Source organism: Plectropomus leopardus, chromosome 22 (genome assembly GCF_008729295.1).
Source record: "Plectropomus leopardus isolate mb chromosome 22, YSFRI_Pleo_2.0, whole genome shotgun sequence".
NCBI classification, from domain to species: Eukaryota; Metazoa; Chordata; class Actinopteri; order Perciformes; family Serranidae; genus Plectropomus; species Plectropomus leopardus.
In genome coordinates, this window is record NC_056484.1 from 4,835,253 (window position 1) to 4,857,869 (window position 22,617).

Below are 22,617 nucleotides of genomic sequence, written 5' to 3' on the forward strand. Positions count from 1 at the left end.
AGACCCCCTTTACATGCAAGTACACAAACAAAAGAACAGAAACAGTATATAAAGCAGGTAAGCACTAATTAAGTACTAAAATTACAGTTAAAGGAGGGCACACATGAAAGCACACAAGCACCATCTTCAAGTATAAATGGGAAGTGCATGATTATTGTGCAAATGAGATGATTAGTGCAAATGCAATAAATAGTCATTCAGTTGTCATATTCAGATTTAAATATATAGGAGAGTATACCCACAGCCTACCTATCTACCTTGTAGTATACCTCATTAACTAAAACTATACCGCTGCTTACCCAGCTACAAGACTGTAACAAGCTTACCAAACCATAATGCTATTAGTTTCTGTCTGTGTACTCCACGTTTACACAAACTTCCATCACACCAGGGGAGGTCATGAGCTTCTCCTGTTCAAACATTAACAGGAATTTAAGTGGCTCAACCCATAAGAAAATTACAACATTTTGAGATGGTGCACCTTCTGTTTCACTTCAGACAGACACATCTGACACTCCAGACAAAACACTTTAAATAAGCACAGTCTTCTTCATGCTATAGTGAATTGGTATTACTACTGTGTGTGTATAAAAGGGTAGGTTTATTATCTTCTGGGCCATCGTACAGAGAGCTCCGAGCTTAATTTAGCAGCACTCCACATCAAGGAGACACTTGAAGACCCCTCCCCTCCTTGACTTCCTTTAGTAGCACCCTCAGATGGCTAACTCAAGCACCCTGCAGAAAGCTCCTGTTGTAGCTCCCGAACGTTTTACTGCTGAGATTGGCAGAGAACTCAGTGGCAGAGGTGGTCAGCTAAGCCCATTGTGCTAGCAGCTATTCTACATTCAATGACAATGTCAATGGTGCATCATGGCCCTGATAACAACCAGGGCAGACAACAGCGTCAGTGTCCGAGTGACCAGGAATGTCATGAGAACCATCGTAGGTACCACAAATCAAACTACAGTGCTTTTATGTCAGACTGTGGGGGAAAAATTGCCATATTCTAGATGCTACCACAAATAAATTACATCAAAAACATGCACATACTGTATAGACACAATTAAAAGCAGCACTATTACAAACTTGACAGCATCACCTATTCTCAAAATGCTTAAACAGACTTCCAAACCAAAGGGGCATGGGATATCCCCAAAATATCAGTTATGCTGCTCTTTACTTTATTCAGTCACACGTTTATGCAAGGGATGCACAAATCCAACTTTTTCTGACTTGTAAATGCTGCAACAAATTAGCCATTAATTCAAACGGGAATACAACTGCAAAAACTGTATAAAATGTAAACATTAAATGCAAAACAGGGCGGAAGCATAGAATTAGGGATGCGTGATAATATCAGCTGAGCCTTCACCGCAGCTGCTATCACTTCAATTATGGCCTCGGCCCTTTGCTGCATGTCGCTCCCTCTTTCTCTCCCCCTTTTACACTTGTGCTGTCCTATCAATTAAAGGCAAAAACGCCTGAAAAAATACTTTTTTAAAAAAAAAGGAAAAAAAAAGAAAATGTCCTGCGTACGAATGCATAAGCATAGCCCTGAGCATAAATTTTAACACCCCTTTCACCCTTTTTTCCCAGAAATAGGGCCGCTAATAGTTTAGATTTGGGCTTTATTTGCCAATGGTGGTGAAGGGAATTTTGTTTGTGGTGCTCGATCACTGAAAACTGTTATTCTCAACTCAAAAGAGACATGTCTTTTCAGAAAAAATTATTAAAATATTCCTCAAGGATAATCCACAGACCTCACTGTAAACAGATTTTATAAGGATGACTGAACTTTCTACTGAATAAATAAAAACTTCCCAGAGAGATTGATGTCTGTGGATTACGCTACATTCACTACATGTAAAACTACAACAGCAACAAACCCAGAGCTTATCATAGACCCCCCCCGTTAAAATCCCCAAACCACAAGACTCGAGTCACTCTCACTTTGATTGGGATCAGGACACAACCACAAAACACTCAGTACTCTTTAAAAACGTGGAGATGAAGTATGACATCACTACTACTCTCACTAAAAAAACATATTGGACACAAACTCAGAAAAACAAATTTGCTAATTTTTGCCATCCCTTGCAATCATCTGGTGCGTTCAGTAATCTCTCTGTAGTTTTCTCCTCTGTGTGTGAAGTGGGGGGGAGTGAAACTGCTGTAATTTCTGCAGTGAGATGGATGATGGCTGAAACTCTCTAGTATCTGTCAGGACAGCCAAAACATTATCTAGGTATTATGGTGTAAGGTTTCTAAAACATTGCATGAAAAAAGAAAAAAAGAAAAAAAAAAGAGGCTTGTTGGCTTTCAGAAGATGTGCTTAAGGCATCCACAAAAAAGCTTAATAACATAGGACATGTTGTTTGTTGTTCTTCAAAGGGGAAAGTCCAGTTTTCTCCCATATAAAGCAACAACATGGACAACAAAGCAGCTTCTTCTGGCCTCTCTCTTACTTTTCTCCTCTTCCTATAGTACTCCTATCCGCAACCACCTAACCAGTAAGCAGCGAGGCCCTGGACTAGCATACCAGTGGAGAAATTCCCAGATAAGTAATACTCCTAGCCTTGGGGCTTCAGGCATCAGCGCTTTGGCCACTCCTCGTGGGCTACGTCATCGGCTCAGAGGCGCGCAGCCACTTCCACAAAAGGAATTCCTTCTTACCGCCTGCATGTAAGTATGAGTGCGTTATGTGTCTGCATGTGTGTGTTAGATCAGCCCAGACAAAGAGATATGATGAAAAAGTAAAAAAAAAAAAAAAAAATATTATAAATAGAACAATCCAGACAAAAAGACTACATGAGGATCAGTGAATCTATACTTGAGGGAGAGACTTTAGTGTGAATGTTCTGTAAAGTATACATCTGTGTGTGTTTACGCCTGAGACAAAGAGCTCACAGCTCCTGTGCTGTTGGCAGGGTTCATGAGGCCAGAGGGTACAAGGGGGAGGGTGAGAGCGCTGCGGGGCGACCAGCTGGGTCCCTCTACTAGATGAGCCCTGTTGGGAGCTGTAACCAGACTACACACACACACACACACACACACACACACACACACACACACACACACACGCACACGCACACGCACACACACACAGAGCCTTCAGTGCTCTAGCTGCTGCTGCTGCTACTGAGGACGACCATATATGGCCCTGGGATTCCCATGGAAAAAGAGGATTGAGGAAGAGGGGGAGAAAAAATGCCGGCGAGATTGTGACTGTATGTTTCACTTGAGCTTTCGCTCAGCAGCCAAAACAATAGCCCCACTTGAGAGCCAAATTAGTTTCCATGTGAGGGGTCCAAAGGCGAGAGGGGGTACCGGGCAGGGGGGGAGGCAGCGAGGTCAGATAGCCACACAGAGATGGCAGAATACAACCTCCGTTGATATTTCCATATAATAGAAGCCTTATGCTGAGGCCACTATACGGAGGACAGTTAGCTCAGTCAGCAGTCACTGACAGTCAGTCCACTAAAGAGGCATTGAGGACTAACCACAGTGTACCCCCTCCCCTCTTCCCCCAGCGTACTGGCACTGTGTCACCACTCATGCCAACAAGCTGTGAGCCCAAGAGGTTAAATGGATAGTGTGGGTGCCAGGGTCTGTCCTGCAGGCATTCTACCAATTTATAGCCATTACCAGCACAAATATGGATCATCACCAGAGAAACTGCATCGCAACAGAGAGCTGAACTGTCACGCAAAGACAAAGACTAATTCTGTCGCTGAAATGAGGTGATTACAGTGTAATCTACACCTTAACTTTGATAAACTACCGATATGTAAACAAAAGGAACAAGACAACTGTACACTAGATTTTGAGAAGCCGCACTTCACAATATGGTATTTTTTAAAGTGGTTTCTCATAATTGTTATGAAAAAAATTGGTGAGGAAATAGTGTAAACCTGCTGTGGTGTAATTTATCCCCATTGCTACGCATTATTTTTGTCAAGAAAATTTTTTTTGCCTAAATTATGCCCATTAGGGTTGCAGCAGTATACCAATTTCAAGATATACTGTGATATCAAAATTGGTGTGTATGTTTGCTTATCTACAGTATTGAAAAAAAAAAATAACAGGATGATATTTTCTTGATTTTACTTATTTTCTAAAGAGAGACTTTTTATACATACTTCCATTAAAATGGTGTCAATTTTAAATTATAGTCATACAATGTAATTTCACTCCCCATAAAAAGACCCCTTTCTGTTCCTTTAAAAGTAATTCTAAGTGATAATCATAATAATGAGACAATATTTTTTTTATTATTATTTTACTGTGAAAATCTTATATTGTTGAAACTCTGTTGCCCTGTCCATTTCTCTGAATAATACACACTCCCTACAGTTACAAAGATCCATAGTTGGCAACTACACCACTCGGAAACCAACAAACTACACTGACCTGCTGCTCCAAACATGAGACATCCGATCTGACAATCACCTATCCATGAAGAAACTTGAGTAGGTTGTTCTTCTTAGAGGGTTACAGCCTCACCACCATTGCAATATCACTGCTGCATAAAACTCTACATAATACCAACCAGAGAAGAAGTTCTGACAGAGTAGCACCCTGTGATACAACAACATTATTCTGCATAAAATTTAGCCACATGCCACATGTCTGTTTGAGACCATGGCCAACACAACATTAGCAAGTGAAAACCATCTACATTAGCATCTTGATTGTATCAGCTGAAGCAGAAACCAAACTTATGAAACATTTCCTATTTTGCAGCAAGCCAGCCATGACCTAGCGGTATGACATCAGCTGGAAGAAAGGATTTCATTTGTCAAATGGAAATTTCGCTGAAATTAAGGGCCATCCAAATCTCTTTTTCTCGCATGAATGTTACCTAGGTGTACAAGCATTAATTTTACACATTTTGTAGACCTGCTTGGTGTAAAATGGCTTTTACTTGCTCTTCATCTGCCCTACAAAAAGATACACTTGCAGCCCACAGAAAGACATCCAACTAGGATTGAGATTTTATTCATAAATTTCAAGGCAACAATACACAGACCTCAGTCATCTCCATCTAATAAATTATTCCAGAATTTGTCAAAAAACAAAGCAAACATTTTATTCACCACATGCATGATGTACAAACAATGACAAGGATGCATATTTGTTTGCCCGGTTTTAAGTAAATTATTATGCAAGCCAGTGTAGATAACACTATGCTTTTAAGCTTACATGTGTGTCTATGTCAGGCTACTGTCAGAAATAAAGCAGAGGGAGTGGAAGAAGCAGCTTCACTAGTGGAGCCTCAAAGAGGAAATGAGAAAAATAAACAGCCACTTCCTGTTCCTCTCTGGCCTTAAATCTCCAACACCCTGATCCTGACCCCTCCTACCATCACCACCTCAGTGAGGAAAGAAGAGCAATAGCCCCCCTTTCCTCACAGAGATCTGGGTCTGACAGCACACAGCACAAGGACATCCATTTTTACATCAAAACCACCTGAATCAGACACAAAGGAGTATGGATGCAAATTTTTGCTCTTTGTTTGATTTTTAGCCGCATAAGTTATCAATAATTGATGCCAGCTGCTTAAAACATGCATCGCATGGAACCAATGCCCCTGACAATGCCCCTGATATGAAAAGATGTGCAGCGAAAAGATGTGCACATTGTCAGTTGATATACTCTAGATGGAGAGTAAACACAGAACCAGGATTAATCAAGCATCAATTAATCACTGAATCAGATTTCTCTACAGTGGACCAGTATTTTATACAACATGATCTATAAAATCTGCCAGGGGATGAGACCTTGAGTATCTTAACCTGACTGTGTCTTAGCATGGTTGTGGTTCATTAATTATTCATTTTACAGTCTATTAACATCTCAGCTTGATTGGAATCAGTGACCTGACATTTATGCTCTATAAAACATGGAGATAAAATTTTATTTGAGGGTACTGTCAGTGTCTTATTGTGCAATCACTCCTGATATTACAGTTGTATGATTTCTTTGTTACCTCTAGTTGATGAACAAAAGCATCATCATTTTCTATCTCTACTTCTACTGCAATCTGTTTTCACATTAGTTGATACTTGATTGATGAGTAAAATGAAAAGAGTATTTTTTTTTAAACATTTCTTTATTTTATGACATCATTTTAAAAAATCTTCAATTTGAATTAAGGGATGTACAGGTCTGTTTATGTAGGGTTGTTTACCAAAGTAGGTACTTTTAAGGGTACCGACCGAATTGACTCAATTGACTCGACTGACTCAACATTTCTGATTCATGTTAAATCCATCTGTGTCAAATTTAGGTACCTGAGAGAGAATCTGGGTGAGAATACCTGGTCTAGATAGGAAGTGAAGTGTTGCAAATTGACCTGAAGCCTGGAAACCAACTTGGAGCTCCAAGGCCAACGCAGACTTCTGCAGAGCTGCTAAGATAAACTTCGGAGGCGCCCCAAAGCAACCCGGAGAACTTCCCAGCAAGCCAAAACTCTTGCTACAGCGCCAAACTGCCACTTCTGCTTGTTTCAGCATCTGGGTGTATCCATATTATTTTGGTTTTGCCTAGTATCACTGTTAGATGAGCAGATACACAAAAGCAGACAGAGAGAGACAGAAGATTAGCTCTCTGTGTGATTAGAAAAGAGCAGAGGACCAGAACTGCCTTTTAGTCTATTATGTCACCCCTGCAGCTTGTTAAAAAATTAAATGTTTGTCATTAAAGAGAAAGTTAAGCATCAGAAAAGGGTACAGCTGGGTACCAGTGCCCAATTACAGGTAATGAAAAAAGGTACCAGTATTGATTCAAATGTAACTGGTACCCATCCCTAGGTATGTGTATCCCTTTGTGTGCGGTAAACAATTTTTTGACCAACGTAAACATGTTTTGAGGGGCTGAAAGACTACAAATATGTTCTAAAATGTGTGTGAATTTTATGTGAGATAAAAACATGAATTTTGGAAATTATTATATATATCTTTTATCACAGCGGCATTTGAACATTGATTAAGAATTTGCACGTCAAAGTTATGAATGAATTCTTCAAGCTTTGAGCTATCATCTTCCTTCACCATGTAGTCAGCAGAAAGTCCAATGAGGGACATTTGGCATGCAACAAAGTTTGAAAGCTTTTGTGTTATTCAAAACATAAAAAAACAGATCTACTAATAGCAAAAAACATTGCCTTCCAGCTAACACAGAGGTCATACTTATGTAAGCCCATTTGAATCACAAGCCAAAGTACTCAAGCTATCATGGTTCAGGCCCATTTACTGACACTGCTATTTATCTGCAGGAAAAGTATCACACGCACGCACTTACTCACAAGAACACTAATGGACAGCAGGTTCATTCAATCTCATGGCCACTCATGGATCAGCTCTAACAAAAATCAATGCCAATCAAGAGTAAAACAAGAGCTTTATACTTAGTGGGGCAGCAATATATTAGCTCATCCTATAAGCTGATATTAGTCGTGGAATACACTAGTTTTCCTCAACTTACGGCCTGCGGGCCAAATCTGGCCCCGACAAGTGCCCCTAAGCCACTTTTAATTCACAATTTTAAAAAAAGTGATTCACACTGGAAACTGTTTTTGTACTTTTAGTTTACATAAGATGCCAAAGTGCATAAAACAGCATCAAAATAAAGCTTGTTTATGGAAAAGAAAAAAGTACCGGTGGAAGATTTCTTGATAAGCCCCTCATGTCCTAATATCCTGGAAACATCCTAAAATCCTAGTAAAGTCCTAAAATCCTAGAAATGTCCTAAAATCCTAGAAATGTCCTAAAATCCTAAAAAATTTCCTAAAATCTGAGAAATGTCCTTAAATTCTAGAAACCTGTATGTGGCTGCTGCAACTGGCCCCTGGCCTTCTGTCATTTCACAAAAATTGGCAACAGAATAATCATAACGTGACATATTTTCTAAATTACAGTAAGCTATACTGCAACTATGTACAATAATTTTCCCAACTGACAACGTAAAGATACCATGTTCTGTATATCCTGCCCTAACAGTAACACAAAGTGTAGATTGTGTTTAATGGGCAGATCACCATGTTCACCTCTGTCGCTCATCCCGTCAGCTGAAGACGCAGCCATTTTGAGAATAAATGGAAAGAATGTAACCTCACCCTTCCACAGACAACAAATGGACATGCGCTCTGTGCCTTAATTGTACTCGCTGCTCTGTAAGACAATGAGGAGTTCACAGTCTCTGGGTCCAGGTGTTTTTAGTTCAAAACAGCCCATAAAAAACACTCAGCGTGAGACATGTGACTGCCGCCAAGCAAACAACAGCAGGACGGCTGCATGAAGACCTGGCTTAGGTGGAAGACAGACACGATGTGCCACAGGGTGGGAAAAAAAACATGCTGAAGTCATCCCACAAACATTTCACAGCAGCTCAATACTATGCATGGCTTGGATAAGTGGGGGGTGACAGAAAAGCAAGTGGTGAGCATTAACCTGTTAAAGCACCTGCACTCTTTTACACATCTGCTTTACACTAAAAGTCTAGAAAGGCAATTAAGCTTGCATGTTATTTATCATCAACCTCTTGAGACGTGACACGATGCAGTGATAAGAGCTACAACTTCATGTATGGGTGGGAAATAGTACGACACGCTGACGTCATCAAAATGCATTGAGCCGAGAGAAAGAGATAAAAAAGGGCACTCGAGTGCAGCAGATCTACCTGTTAATTTTGAAATAGTGTGAGAAATAAGAGAAGTGCTTTAACAAAGATATGAGGAACACAAGTTATGCAAATTTCCCTTTTCTGATGTTTTTCATCTTCCTTATTTAATACTAAACCTTAAAAAAACAGAGTATTTGTGATAAACACTTTATCAGTGACAAGCTTATGGAAATATCTTTCCAGATATTACCCTGTAAAACTTGTGTCAGAGAGATTCAAGCCTTATACTGATGAGTGTTATTTCTGTATTCCCCATTTATTTGTTTACAGTTTATACATACGATTACTTTTGATTAAAGCTTAATTAAAATTTAATTAAAATGCATGTTGAAATGAGTACGTTCAAAGTTATATTTATTTACTTATTTTATATTTAGTCAAGATAAAATAACATGCTGTAGATTACTAAACTACTGTAGACTAAAATAAATAAACCACTATTGCAATAAAGTGAAATAAACTACTGTCAATAATTAAGTTAAATAAAGTTTACTTATAATGAAATTAATTAAAGTGGAACAACTGGTGCTTTTACTCTGAAGCACCTGACTTTTTTGGGGAAGAAGTGTTAATTTTTCCGCTGTGAATTTGAAGCTTCTGGTCAACAGTTAGATATTAGCAGTTGGCAGAAAAGTTTGACTGTTACAGCAGCAGCGTTAAACGCCAGGTGATAGTTTATACTTGATGTTTGCAATATAGTGATTTCATACATCCAAGGTGGAACAAGCAGCAATACATTCTCCACCCTGAAACCTATAACTTGTGGGGAGACAACAAAGGAAATAAAATCTTTAATTCATATACAGCTGCACTGCCACATTATGGCAATGCGACAATTACAAAAGTCTTAAAGTTAAGTGGGTCATAAAAAAAAAAAACCTGCGCCACATCAAATGTGCTTCTGGCCAAGGTCAAGTCCATAGGCTTGCCTTCAAGTCAGCACAGATCATATACGTGGCAGAAGGTTCACTCTACTGAGGAATTCTCCTTACGACCCCAGGTGAACCAGTTCCAACCTGCAGCAAAGCTTGTCTGACATACTTCAGAGAGTCCTCACTGTTCCAGATCCTCCGGTGGGGATGCCTTTGGCATTTTATCCCCGCTATGCATTTTCACAGCTGTGTCAGAAATAGAGCGGGGATGCACAGGACACATTCAGACCAGAATCAACTGAGCCTGCATTGGTTTAGTTTTTGAGGAAACACATACTATAGTGCTTTTCTTTTTCTTTTTTTTTTACAAGGATAGGACATTTTTAAACCTTCCTTCTTTTTAAATTATTTTATTTTATATTGTTTTTAGGGACCATTTGTTTTTAAGATTGTTTTTAAATGACAGTAAGGATGTTCTTAGTGTTTATTGTTATTTATTTTCATATTTTGCGGCTGAAACCTCTTAGAAAAGCTCTTTCATTCTGCTATGCATGCAAATGTACATCAGATTGACAATAAAGATGAACTGAATTGAATTTACCTTACACAACGACTGTGTATTTTCAAAGTGATGCATGTTATGGTGACACACTGTGCAAGGAAACAACACTGACGTGTCACAATCAGCAGATGACCTGGCATGTTGCAAATCATTGGCGCGCAAACACCACAAGGACTTCCTGCTGTTGATTATGGGGTTGGTGGAGAGGCTGAATGAAACAGTGAGCGAGGCCAGCTTGACAAGGAGAGACCTGCCAATTATGCACAGGTGATATATACATGTTCTGGGGCTGCAATTCTAAAATAAACGCGCTCTGTCATCAAGCATGCGGAGGTTACAATAGCACTACAGTGATTCACTGCAGGAGGGAATGCAGCATCGCATTGCATGACCTTTACTTTTATGTAAGAAGTTAAATTAAGGATATCATATTTATCTCATATTAAAGCATCTACTATGACCACACTGACTCAAAAAACCCAAAGCAACTCACAGGGGTATCACACCTATTGGTGCTTACTGTGTAAACTGAAACAGATTTTAAACACTTTGGCTGCAGAGAATAATTTTAAACAGTTACGAATAGCAGTCTATAGGTTAATTTTCAGCTCTTCGGTTAACTACACTGCGCACCTACCCCGTCAGGTGGATTCCAAAATCTAGCAGCCATTCAATAGATCACCATTGTTTTTTTGGGGCTGATGAGTAAAGTAAATCAGCCACTTACATATTCAACACAGCTGGCCACCTGTGTGTCACCAAAGCTAACAGAAAATAAAAAGAAGTCAAGACATTTTTACCACAAAACATTAAAATTTCACAACCTTTGAAGGTAAAGGGCTTTGAAATGCAACTCTAAAGCTCACTGAGTTAAAGGAGCGCAGGACTAAAAGGAAAGGTCTCTTGTATTTCACACTATTTTGCATTTTGTTCTTAGAAATTAACCAGTAAATTAACAGTTAATGGGTGTCTGGCTTCTGAAAGCAAAATTAACTGAAACCTCAACTCACTACTTCAAGAACTGTTTTGGTTCATGTGGCTATTAAATTCATGATACAATAATATTTCCTCTACTGGAGCCTCAAGACTACAAAGCTGTATGAGAAGCTGGTGATAAAAAAGCACAATGAAATGAAGAGACTAAATAATAACACAATCAAATTAAATTGTGATTAGTCTCCTTTATGAATTGAACAGAACTAAATCACATGAGTTAGTGTCTGCTTCTGCTTTTGCTTTTAGACCAGAAATGAAGTATCAAACACAGAGATGTGTCATTAGCAATAATAAACATTCATAACTCATATGACAAGCAGTAATTAGGTCGAGATTAGCCACAACAAAATACCAAAACATGACAAAAGCTAATCACATGCAAAGAGGATTGGCTGTCATGCTAGACAAAGAACAATAAAATCTAGACTGTCTAGATTCCCCTCCATGAATTATTAAGTTGCATCTTAATGTATTCTGCAATATGTTAGAGATGCATGAGTGACTGGCTGCTACTGTAAGACAGCCTTAAACCAAAACAAAGAACCTGCAGGCTTTGTGCAACGTTTTGCAAGAATAGTGATATGAAAGCAGACTTCTTCTAAAACCGGCAGACGCCAAAAGCCGGAAGACAGTGCGGACATTAACTGTTGGGCATGGAGATCCTGTTACAGACTTGCTGGAGTAATTTACCATAAAAACCCCATAATAAAATTTTATGTCATTAAGTCAACATTTTAATGTAAGTTACCTTTATTATGTCTACTTTAACCCATTGATACCTAAGCAAATCGTCACGATTTTTTTTTAAAAACATAAGAAGAGGGTGTCAAGCAACTTAACAAGAAATGGACATTAGTAAAAAGTTACAATTAAATTACATGAAATTAAGCAAATAAAAGTAAAGTAAAAAACAAAAAAAAAACAGACCTCAAGAAAGTACAAAATATATACATATTTGTTTTTTCTGTAACATAATTTTAAGTGTATGAAGAGAAAGAGAAGAGAATATAGTAAGCAGAGACTATAGTTCGTTTTTAAATGTCATTTTGGACATGTTTGCCTGTCTTTTGATAACATCTGATAATCCCCCCCAACAGTAATTGCCAAGTTGCTCATCATGGTTTTTTTTAAGAAATCATTCCAATTTTCTCCAGTTTCAGAGGATTAAACACTCATGAAAGGGGTCTGAGCGCAGCACGAGAAAACTGATGTCGATCCCGGTATTATAGGGTTAAAGCCCATCTATCTACTAATAACTCTTCAGCTGGTGATGTCACAGAAGCAGCAGCTCTGCATGAATCCAACAAAGGAAACAGACATGCAGGCTCTTCACATGGCAGATAGTCCCCTCTGCACAGCAAGGCACCCTGCTGCCATGTACACAACTACTCAATGGTACCTGAACAATGGACAAAATAGACTGAAAGGCTGCACTTCAAAGTCAAGCTGTCTAAACTACCTGCACCTTGATGTTCAACAATAAGTCAAAATAAAGTACTTAATCGTGCTGGTCTCTACAACACGTGTGACAAGAAAAGCTTCTCTTTATTTAAAAAGAACATACATCTCCTTTTAAAGCAACCTGAAAGTGAAAGATTTCACAACCATCCACAAAGAGCACATGGATATTAGTTTGATCAATGTACCAAATATCAGTAGTATTCCTAATTAAACCTGAATGCAAAAGAGCATTGCTCTACAGTTCGTGCATTTAGTTAATTTTACTGAAACGCATTTTTCACTTCATTTCTCGCTTTGTATTTTTTTGTTTTACGTTCTCTCTTCTTTGTTTGTTTTTTGATATTTTGACAAATTTTCACAGATTTCTTGCTAAACTCTGGCTCATTTCTTCTTTTGTTTCTAACTACCTTTTTCCCATGTTTTTGAAAAAAATAAAAGCCAATTTGCCCAGGTTTGAAAAAGGGTTAAATAAATACTTTGATTGTATTTCCTATCTTTGCTGAGCAACAGTTTTTACACAGTAAAAGCCCTTCCTATATAGATGCTTTTCCCAAATATAAATCTGTTGTTTTCAGTGATCTAAGCAAATGACAGCCTAGACTATTAATTGAGGTTTTACGAGTAAATTATGTTTTTAGGCATCAATAACCCATAGTGGAATTTGTTATAAAAGAAACCATCCCAACACTACCCCTACAAAAGCCCACACGCTGCTGGAAATCTGCACTGTGTATTACATCTCATCCTCAAAATATGTAATCCTAGGTAGTCTTTATCTAAAAGTCATCAGATCTGGGAGTTATTATGCAGGCAGCTAGAGCCCTGACAGATTTCTGTGGATTAAGCTTTCCTCGATAACCTGTTGTACAGGCTAGAAAAACAGGTGAGAGATGTGATGCTTGTCTCAGCCGAGGGGCCTCTCCACATGAGATGGCGGGATATTCTCCCTCGGGCAGAAAAACAGGAGGCTTGGGGTCTGTAAGAGGATGCCGTGATGTCTTTATCATGAGGACAGGGACATGTCAAAGGCATTTCTTTTTTGCTCCTCTCGCCGACCAACTGCGAGCCTCAGGCACAGCTGAGAATCTCAGGGGTTGGGGCTATAGTGAGAGATCCACAGCAATTATGTAACATGCTAATATGACTGATGCCGCTCTGGATGAAAAGAAACACAGCCACCTCACCATCTTCCGCCACATGCTCTATAATTGTTCCATTACTAAATTCATGAAATTGATTTCAAACTGCTGAGCACTGCCAGACACTCTCTCCCTCTCTCTCTCTGCTCAGTGTGTTATGCAACTCCCACTCTGTACATGCAAATCCACCAACACAAGTGACTAGCAACCTTCGCTGAGTCGTTGTCATGGAGACAGTGCAAGATAATGTTCATAGACTTCAGGGCCGTAATGAGGGTGTGTAATGTCAACAGAGCAAAGGCATTGTAATACCCAACGCTGACATGCTAAGCTGGACTGATTCCTGTCGCCTCGGCCATGGGGGATCAGCGAAGGCCGTGAAAGACAAAAAGTTCAGGTGTGGGTCAGCGTGGAGATTTTCCTGTGTGAAGCCCTGGTTACCTCCACACTAATTGCCTTGATGGAGCTCAGTGGGCGACAGTCAGCTGGGCCTTGGCATTGTATGGCGAGAAGCAAAGCTGCAGAGAGAATGACTGGAGGGGAGGGGTTTAGGTGACAGCTGAGGAATGTCTGCTCTGCTCTCTCTTTGCCATGGTTTCCAGCGACTGTCATGTGAGGAATGCACGGGCCAGGACGACGGGACTTGGAATGCTACCCTCTGAGACGAGTTTAGCCGTCGAGATCTGGAATCTCCACTTGTCTGCTGAACCCCCCACGTCTCGTACATCCTCTTTACCATCCACCTGAATCCAAGCGGTTTGTCGCCCTTTTAACACAGAGATCGCACTATAGAGCCACTACTAAATCCCTTCTTTATGTCGCCTTTGCATTTTTTCACAGAACGAAACAATGGCGGCATTATCCCGCTCCAGTGTGTGATTTTAGATAGCACGTCAGCAGGGTCCGAAATTAACACCTGCCAAAATTAAGGTAGAATTTCTGTTTGGTCAGTAAATCTCAAAAGGCTGTCCACTACACTGGCGGGTGAGTGCCTGTCTGAAAATAGTCACATAATTTTATTTATATATTTTTTTAACTATGCTAAGAGTCTCTACCACGTTTGGTGACACCCACAACTCGCGTCCTCTGCTCAGAGATAACAAGCTCCTGAATCTCATTGTTTCCCCAATCTGCAGACATTTACGGCCTTCGAGTTAGCCACATTCCACCATCAAACATTATACACAGAACAGCAAGCCAGTGTAACAGTATAATATTCTTGCGTTGAACAGGCAGTGCAAAAGTGGCAATCGAAACTACAACATAACATAACATAACAAAAAGTTGCTGTCGGATTATAACTGGTTAATTCTCCAAGCCGCATCGCTAACAACGTCTATATGAACAAAATGGCCTGTAATGGCCTCCATCATGAGTCACATCATATAGATGAGAACACGTTTACAGGTCTTCCTGTAACAGGTCATTTTTTTAAGTGACAGAAGCCCCATGACTCACAAAAAGACACAACCTCTAGCCTAAATGTGAGATGATGCCAGGGCTGCACTACAAAGCAGAGCGACAGACTCTGAGTCATACCCAAACTTAGTATCATCTCCTGAAACCCAGTTAGGAGAACTTGTGGCAGTGGTATTTATAACCCTGCACCGGTCACCAGTGCTGGGAGTGATATCGGGGCAACCAGTGTGGAGTGAGCCCTCATGTAACAACATGACCCACTTCACAACAAAGCCAGAGGTCAATCATTCAACAGGATAGGGCTGATAAGGTTACAAAAAATTAAACTGTCAAAATTGCCAGCAATGTATATTTTTTATCTTGAAGCAAAAGAGAGAGCATGACATGAAGAAAGACATCATATGACTCTGGCTGTCCATCTCCTCTTAACGTAATCTTTGGAGACTGTCATCACCTTGACCTCGCTGCAATTCTGCGGATTAGCACTTAAAACAGAAATCCCTGCATCGCCTTCTTCAACTCCTTCATAAGACCCCAAAACCCCTGGATCACATGCGGGCCTACAACACACACACACAAACATACACACGGCAGCTCCTCGTCTCCAGAGATGGTTAGGTCTGGAGAGCGGCACTGCAAATTCTTTCCTCACTCTAGCTCATCCCTGGACATCAGCCCAAAAAAAGGCAACGTTTCCACCCAATGAGTTTGCACAGGGGGGCCATGCTAATTCCAGATTTCATTATAGCGGACTCTGAGCTCAGAGAGTGGTTGATTTAACAACAGTGTTTATAAGCGCAGCCAGCAAATATTCACACAAAATTAATTCATTATGTAAAGATAAAGCTAAAAGAAAACTTGCCTTTAAAACTTTTAATAGCTGAAAGGAAGTTTTGGACATGCCATACATCCCGGTAAGGTCACTGCGGGCATGAGTAATGAGGTGACATCACTGGAAATCTATGCAAGCATTAAGCTTTTAATGTAACAATTCTTTCACTCATTCTTAGATCTTTTAAGCACTTGATAACCAAATAAACAGGTGGAGAAAGCATTCCTGCTGATGCGATAAATGAAATTGTGTAAATACTTGTTTTTGATTTTTTTTTTTTAAAACACCCTGATGTGTCCAGTTGTCTCAGAGGTCTAAGATACAAACATGCACTGAGTACAAAAACAGCCAGATAAGTTTTTCAAAATGCACTCTCAGCTATCTAACAAATATAACAACAATTTAATTGGTATTACAACCTGAAAAAAGCCTGCTGTTGCAGTACATCAGCTGATGCTGTTAACATACTATAATCTTATTCCATTTACAGCAGATGTTACTAGATGTAAGAACTTAAATGTTTCTGTCTGACAGCAGACAGGAAAGCTCTTCAGAGAGTCAAGTAGTCCGCATTACAAATCAATGGCACTCAGTTACCATCGCTGGATGACATTTGCAGAACCCGATGGTGTTTTCGTCAGACCACAAACATCATCAGAGACTAATCTAAAACAAGTCACCACCTTTTCACCCTGCTGCCCTCGCTACAGGTCCCAAAAGCTCACACTTATAAATTTCTTTAACCAAAGAGCCATTAAACAACAAAAGTGCAAATAACTGAGCTATATGATATATGCAATAACATCTGAGGTAAATATTCTATAAATGTGCAATTTATCCTGAAAATATGAAATATTTCATGACTACCTACAATAATTATCTGCTTTATTAACCTGTTTTTATACTTAATTATTGTTTTAAAATTAATGTATATCGTATTCAGTGTGTCTACTCATCTGTGAATGTCTATGTACCCAAAGGAGACACCTAATTTCGTTGTATGGCTGTGACAAGAAAGGCATTGATTCATTTGATTGATCTGGTAAAGAATGCTATTGATATTTACCACGATTTGTTTAGCAGTAACTGGTAGAGATATGAGGTCATACCCGGAGCACAGCACAAAATGAACAGAGTAGTACACAATACAGACGAATCCTTAACTTGACTGGCGTACTCACAAATTACAGTGAAGCAGCTTCAAGCCCAGACTATGGCAATTAAAGTTTAGGCAAATCTACTGTATATACAGTACACAGCACTGAATCCAACTTAGCTATATCTGGCTCTTCTTTCTGTAACTACAACAAGCTAACATATCAATATATCAATCCCTCGACTTATGCATAACGACCTTGTAAATCAGACATTTAGCCATGCTAAGGTACAATATAGTAGTCAGACCTGGCGTTATCGACTAACGACAGCCAAAACGGCCTGCCATTTTCATTATTTAGCTTTCGAAGTACAGAGGCTAGTCAACTTAGCTACCGTGGTTAGGGGGGCAAACAGTTAGCTTAGCACTGCTGACATTCCACTTAAATAGCAAAGTATTTGTCACACAAATGTTGCAGGTTGAAACCAAAATCACCAAAGTCACCAAACGTGAGTTTTGGACACACAAAGTTGTCCGCTGACGTCGCTACACAAGCTAGCTAACGAATGAATTAACCTTAGCTAACGCTCCAAAACAGCTAAGGAGAGCTAGCTTATACTGCTAATGTAGCTAACATAGCTCGCACTGCGCTTTAGTAATTTGCCACTTAACCACATTTTGGCTACTGTACCAAACACTGCTGTCAACTGTGTGTACATTGCGTAAATGTGGTGTACAGTTAAGGCCATGAATGGATAACATTAGCCTGTAATCGAATGACGTTGTAAGCGGCTAACGCTAGCTAGCTTCCACCAGAGAGTAGCCGCAGTCTGGTTTATCAACAAAACCACTTTTACTGCTAGCCAGGTTGTAGCCATTGCTATGGAGTACATTTTGACTCATTAATGACAACATTTACATTAACATCATTGCATGACTCAATAGTGACGCCCGAAACTAGTTTTACTAAAGAATAACAATTGACCATTAAAATACTATTCGGCAACACAAGATGACCTGTCTGAAGTGGAGCTGTGCAGCAATTAGACGGCACCCGCTGGACTTAGGCGAGTTTATGTGGGCAAAAAGCAGTCCCGAAAGCGAAGCGTTAAACTTATTGTGGATTAAACTCTGAAAACTGCAAACACGGTTTGAGCTCTTCTGACTTTAAGTAGCCCGTAAATGAGCTCATGGGAAGCCAGTGTGTTTATCCATAACGTTACTCTGCGTCGAAAAGGACGTCGGTGCTCGGTAGGTAGGTAAACAACGGGATGGCTTCCATTTGACAGGTGTTCCAGGACAAGCTAGCAAGCAAAATGTGTCTAACAACGCAGGCGGCAACACACAAAGCGGGCTGACACAAACCTGGTGGAGGGCGGTGAGACCGTCTACATTGGCGTAGTTGATGTCAGCGCCCCGGTCAAGCATTCGGAGCACCTCCTCGGTATCGCCGCTCGAGCAGGCGGCCAGAAACACGGCGCCATCATCGAACTTCACCTTCGTCTTCTTCTTCTTCAGAACAGGAGGCTCCTGGTCCGTTTCCGAGCCCAGCCAGCGCTTTAACTGCTCATTCCTCTTCTGCTTGGCGTCCGCCATCTTCATCCCCCTCCTGTCTCGGGCTTCTTATCTTTCTCCGAGAGAGGATATACTTTATAGTGCCACTATCCCACAGCGCACTGGGGCGTGGGAAGGGAGGGCTGGGGAGGAGGGAGAGAGAGAGAGACAGAGGAGAGAGAGAGAGAGACAGAGAGGGCGTCTGGATTGTTTTCCATAATCTCGCGAGATGTGGAGCGCTGGAGCTGCAGTATAACGTCATCATCAGCAGATTATGAGGGGAGAGTGAGCAGGGTAATCCCTTATAGACTGTGTACACCAAATAAGACTAGAGTACTTGAAAATATTACATAACATTCAGCTCACAAGTATTTTCAGAGAGAGAGAGGCTCTGTTACATACAGTGGCAAATATTTAAACCATCTCTGTGCTCCATTTTATAACATATAGAGCAGGGGTGTCCAAAGGGGGGTAGTTATGGGCTAGCTGCTTCTTGCATGAAATGGGTTATTAAAAGCAAAAAATGAAGTAAAAAATTACATGCATATGAAATAAATGCAACTATTTTATCTTTAAGTGAAAAAGTATTCAACTTTCCACCGCTCCTAAAAGCAGCAGCCCTTACTAGGTGGGTTTCTTTTACAGATTTGCACAAAATTTAAGGGCTATTTTCGAAATGTTGATAAAACACAATTACGGATTAATTAGATACAGTGTTTTCCCTCATTGCGATTTTTATTCCTTTAGAGGATTATGCACTTTTTTTCTTCATTGGAATTTAATCTGTTTTTAGATGTCTTTTTGTATGTACTGGAGATTACTTCTGTTCTCTCGTAACCTTTATTTATTACAAATTCGAACGTAGGTGACAAAGACTGATAATGTATTTCAATATAGAGTATTGGTGTTGTACAGATGAATATAAAGTATTTTGATATAAAGATGGATTTTGATATAAAGAATCTTGATATAATGTTTTTATAAAGACATGTTGAGTGTTTTGTAATATGGCATTGGCATCATTGTTTTGTCTTTCTATGTAATTTATTTAATTGTTAATAATCAGTTGTTTTAATACCCTGATTAGTTAACCACGCCTGCCACTATAGAGCTCGTCAGCCTATGTTTGTGCATTATGTGTAAATATAGGTGTGGTTTCATCTTTTCAAACATTTTGACCTGACGAAGATCCAAACAGGATCGAAACATTGTCTTTAATAAACTTGTGTGGCATGGAGTAATTGTGTAAGTGTCACCTTTTTCTTCATGTACGCTGTTTTTTTATAGCCTTGCACCCCAATGATGTGCGTATAACTACCCGCTTTCAATATAACTGACAGACCAAAGCTTATGTTGGCATATTACAAGCTCTCTTATTCAGTTTTGGTTCATGTATATAGAATTGAGGTACATTTTGCTTTAATTGAAGCCCTATTTTGATTTTGTTATCATCACCTCCTGACACGTTGTTCTTGTGTTGTTATCCTTTCAAACAGAGGTGACTCATCTTTTTCATTTCAGGAAATGTCATGTTAATAAAAACATACTTTGATTTTAGAGGTATTTCCCCTTTTCGTCAACACATGAATGCATCAAATGACATCGCTATTCAAGCAATGTCATATGAAACATGTTTGGTTTCCATCTAATAAAAACATATTGTTTTCTGTAGGAAAATAAAACCCCTCTAACCACAAAGTACCTGTAATGATTTGATGGGTAGCATTTGAAGTGTGAGGAGTGGACTTGAGCGCCGGGGTGGTCTGGCTCAACCTGGAGTAAAAACAAGGTGGCCAGGCGTAAAGTGTTTTTTATTTTGGCACCGCCATGTGTTATTGTTGGCAGACACCCATGTGTACTCAGCAGGGGATGTGGTGTTGCCTGCTCGTGCGTAAGTTGTAGGTACGAGACATGCAGCCCTCTTTTTTTTAAGTGTCATTACAGATGATAATGATCTTATTTTTGGGATTTAAAGACATTTCAAAGAGTGAAAATGATGCTGCCTGTGCTTGATTAGATACCACCCACCTACTGAACTCAGAGTTGACATCCTGAATAACAAGCTGTTCAAGCAGAATCACAATCCAAAACATTTATACAACTATGACCATGAGCTATTGTGTAAAGTCACGCTACCTCCTATTTTCTCATTTCAGAGTCATTTCTCATGCCACTGACTCTGAGTGTAGACAGATTTAAATAATTTATTGTCTGCAAATGCACTAAATGAGGCTTGGGCTGCAGCACACGGGACTCCGAGCCAGAACACGGAGGTTGAGACACAAAGAGGACGACCAGCTCAGCTGATACAGATCCTTAGTGTTACAGAAATGTCATGGGAAATTACTGCGGTTCCACTGAGTCATAGGAACACCAACAGCGTCAGTGTCAGGAAGTTTTTGGCCAGGGGCTTCAGTGTGCTGATATCAGAAGGGTTGGAGGGAAAGTGATGCGTAAGCTGCTGTTTGGCGAGGAGGGCCGACCTGAGGGTGACTGACAGCACAAGGCAAGCCATGTGGACCACATCCAGCTCTGAACGAGAGTGTGTGTCCGTGTGATGAAACACATGAGTTTTGGAGCTGCAGGCTGTGTTCATACTTGTGGCACAAAAAGCTATGCTTATCTTATTGCTTCAGTGGTTTCAAAAGGTTGTTATAAATAAATGTCATTTTCATAACCTTTAAATGTCAGGCTCTGTACATGTGATAACATTGCAATTTTCAATATCGTTATATACAAATTCTCAAAGATTTTCATGTTATTATGCAGCAGTTACATTTAAACTTTGCATGTCAACAATGATGTGTTTCATGTGCGGTTAGGTTTAGATGCAAAAACCACTTGGTTGTGGTCAGGAAAAGCTTACAATTCCTGTTTTTGGGAGCAAAATACCAGCTGGAAAGACAGTAATGTCTTGGTTAAAAAAAAAAAACTTTTTGCAATGGTTTGCAAAAACAAGGAAGCACTCGGGGGCCAAAATGCTGCTGGAAACGCAGTAACGGTTCCCTAAAAACACCTATGTTTGGGGTCTAAAAAGCTGCAGGACAAACATCAATGGCTATGTAAAAAATAACTGCTTTTCATGCCATTATCACTACTGGAAAAACTGCAACAGGTACCTAAAAACACCAATGTTCAGGTGATAAAACACCACTGAAAATACAGTAATGACTCTGTAAAAACAAAAAAACCCTGCTCTTTGTGCTACTATCCTGGAAGGAAACACAGCAATGTCTCCGTAAAAACTATGACTGTGTGTGTGGCATCAGACCCACTGGAAAAACAGTGACAGATTGTTATAAGCTGTAAATGCAGCAATTAATCAGTAAAAAACAACCAGGTTTCCACTACTCCAGCAGGAAACATGTTGTCTGTAGCCCAGCCCCCCCAATATTTGAGCATTAGATTTTGAAACAATTCGAAATCCAAGCTTTACAAGGACCAAATGCAAAAAAGTCAAGGAATTTGAGTATTTCCTAAAGGTGTTATGCATTTTAACCTTGCAAATCTCCCTTACTGTTTGCTGAAAATCTACAACGTCAACAACATAGTTACATAAGCAGGGCCTCTTGTTGCACTGGGGGCATGTAAACTCCTCAATGTATTTCCGCATACTTAACACCAAAACAACTATCTTGAATGTACAGTAATGCATCCTGTTTATGCACCGTGCCGTACCCCCACTGCAGCTGTATTTACCACAGTGACTACATACAGTACATAATGGCCTGTTTAGGAAAAGATTAGTTAATTAAACCAATTTCTGGCTAATTTTTGGTTTATTTCTTCTTTTGTTTTCTTCCCATGTATATTGAAAGAAATCAAGCCTATTTCCTCTGGTTTCAAGGGGTTAACTAACCTTATATTGGATTTATTTCTCATGAAATTGCCAGTAAAAAGACTTCCTGCAGCTTACAGCAATCAGTGCAAATAACTGTGGTTACTGATGTGACGCCAGAGGATGCATCAGGATTTCAGTGTTTGTTCTACCTGATGGGATGACA

The 22,617-nt window shown here is 39.8% G+C and overlaps 1 protein-coding gene across 11 annotated transcripts in view; it reads right to left on the reverse strand.

Annotated features, from left to right (window-relative positions):
• Positions 1–18,728, reverse strand: part of ppp1r12a (protein phosphatase 1, regulatory subunit 12A) — a 67,210-nt gene extending 48,482 nt beyond the window's left edge. For 5 of the 11 annotated variants that reach the window (XM_042510952.1, XM_042510954.1, XM_042510951.1 and 2 more), the window contains exon 1: positions 18,425–18,727. In XM_042510952.1, coding sequence (XP_042366886.1) covers positions 18,425–18,661 — 237 coding nt within the window. In that variant the 5' untranslated portion in view covers positions 18,662–18,727. Of the gene's footprint in view, positions 1–18,424 lie in introns of all 11 variants that reach the window. The other 6 variants (XM_042510959.1, XM_042510958.1, XM_042510950.1 and 3 more) reach the window with 2 other exon arrangements.
• Between the last annotated feature and the right edge of the window lie 3,889 nt (positions 18,729–22,617).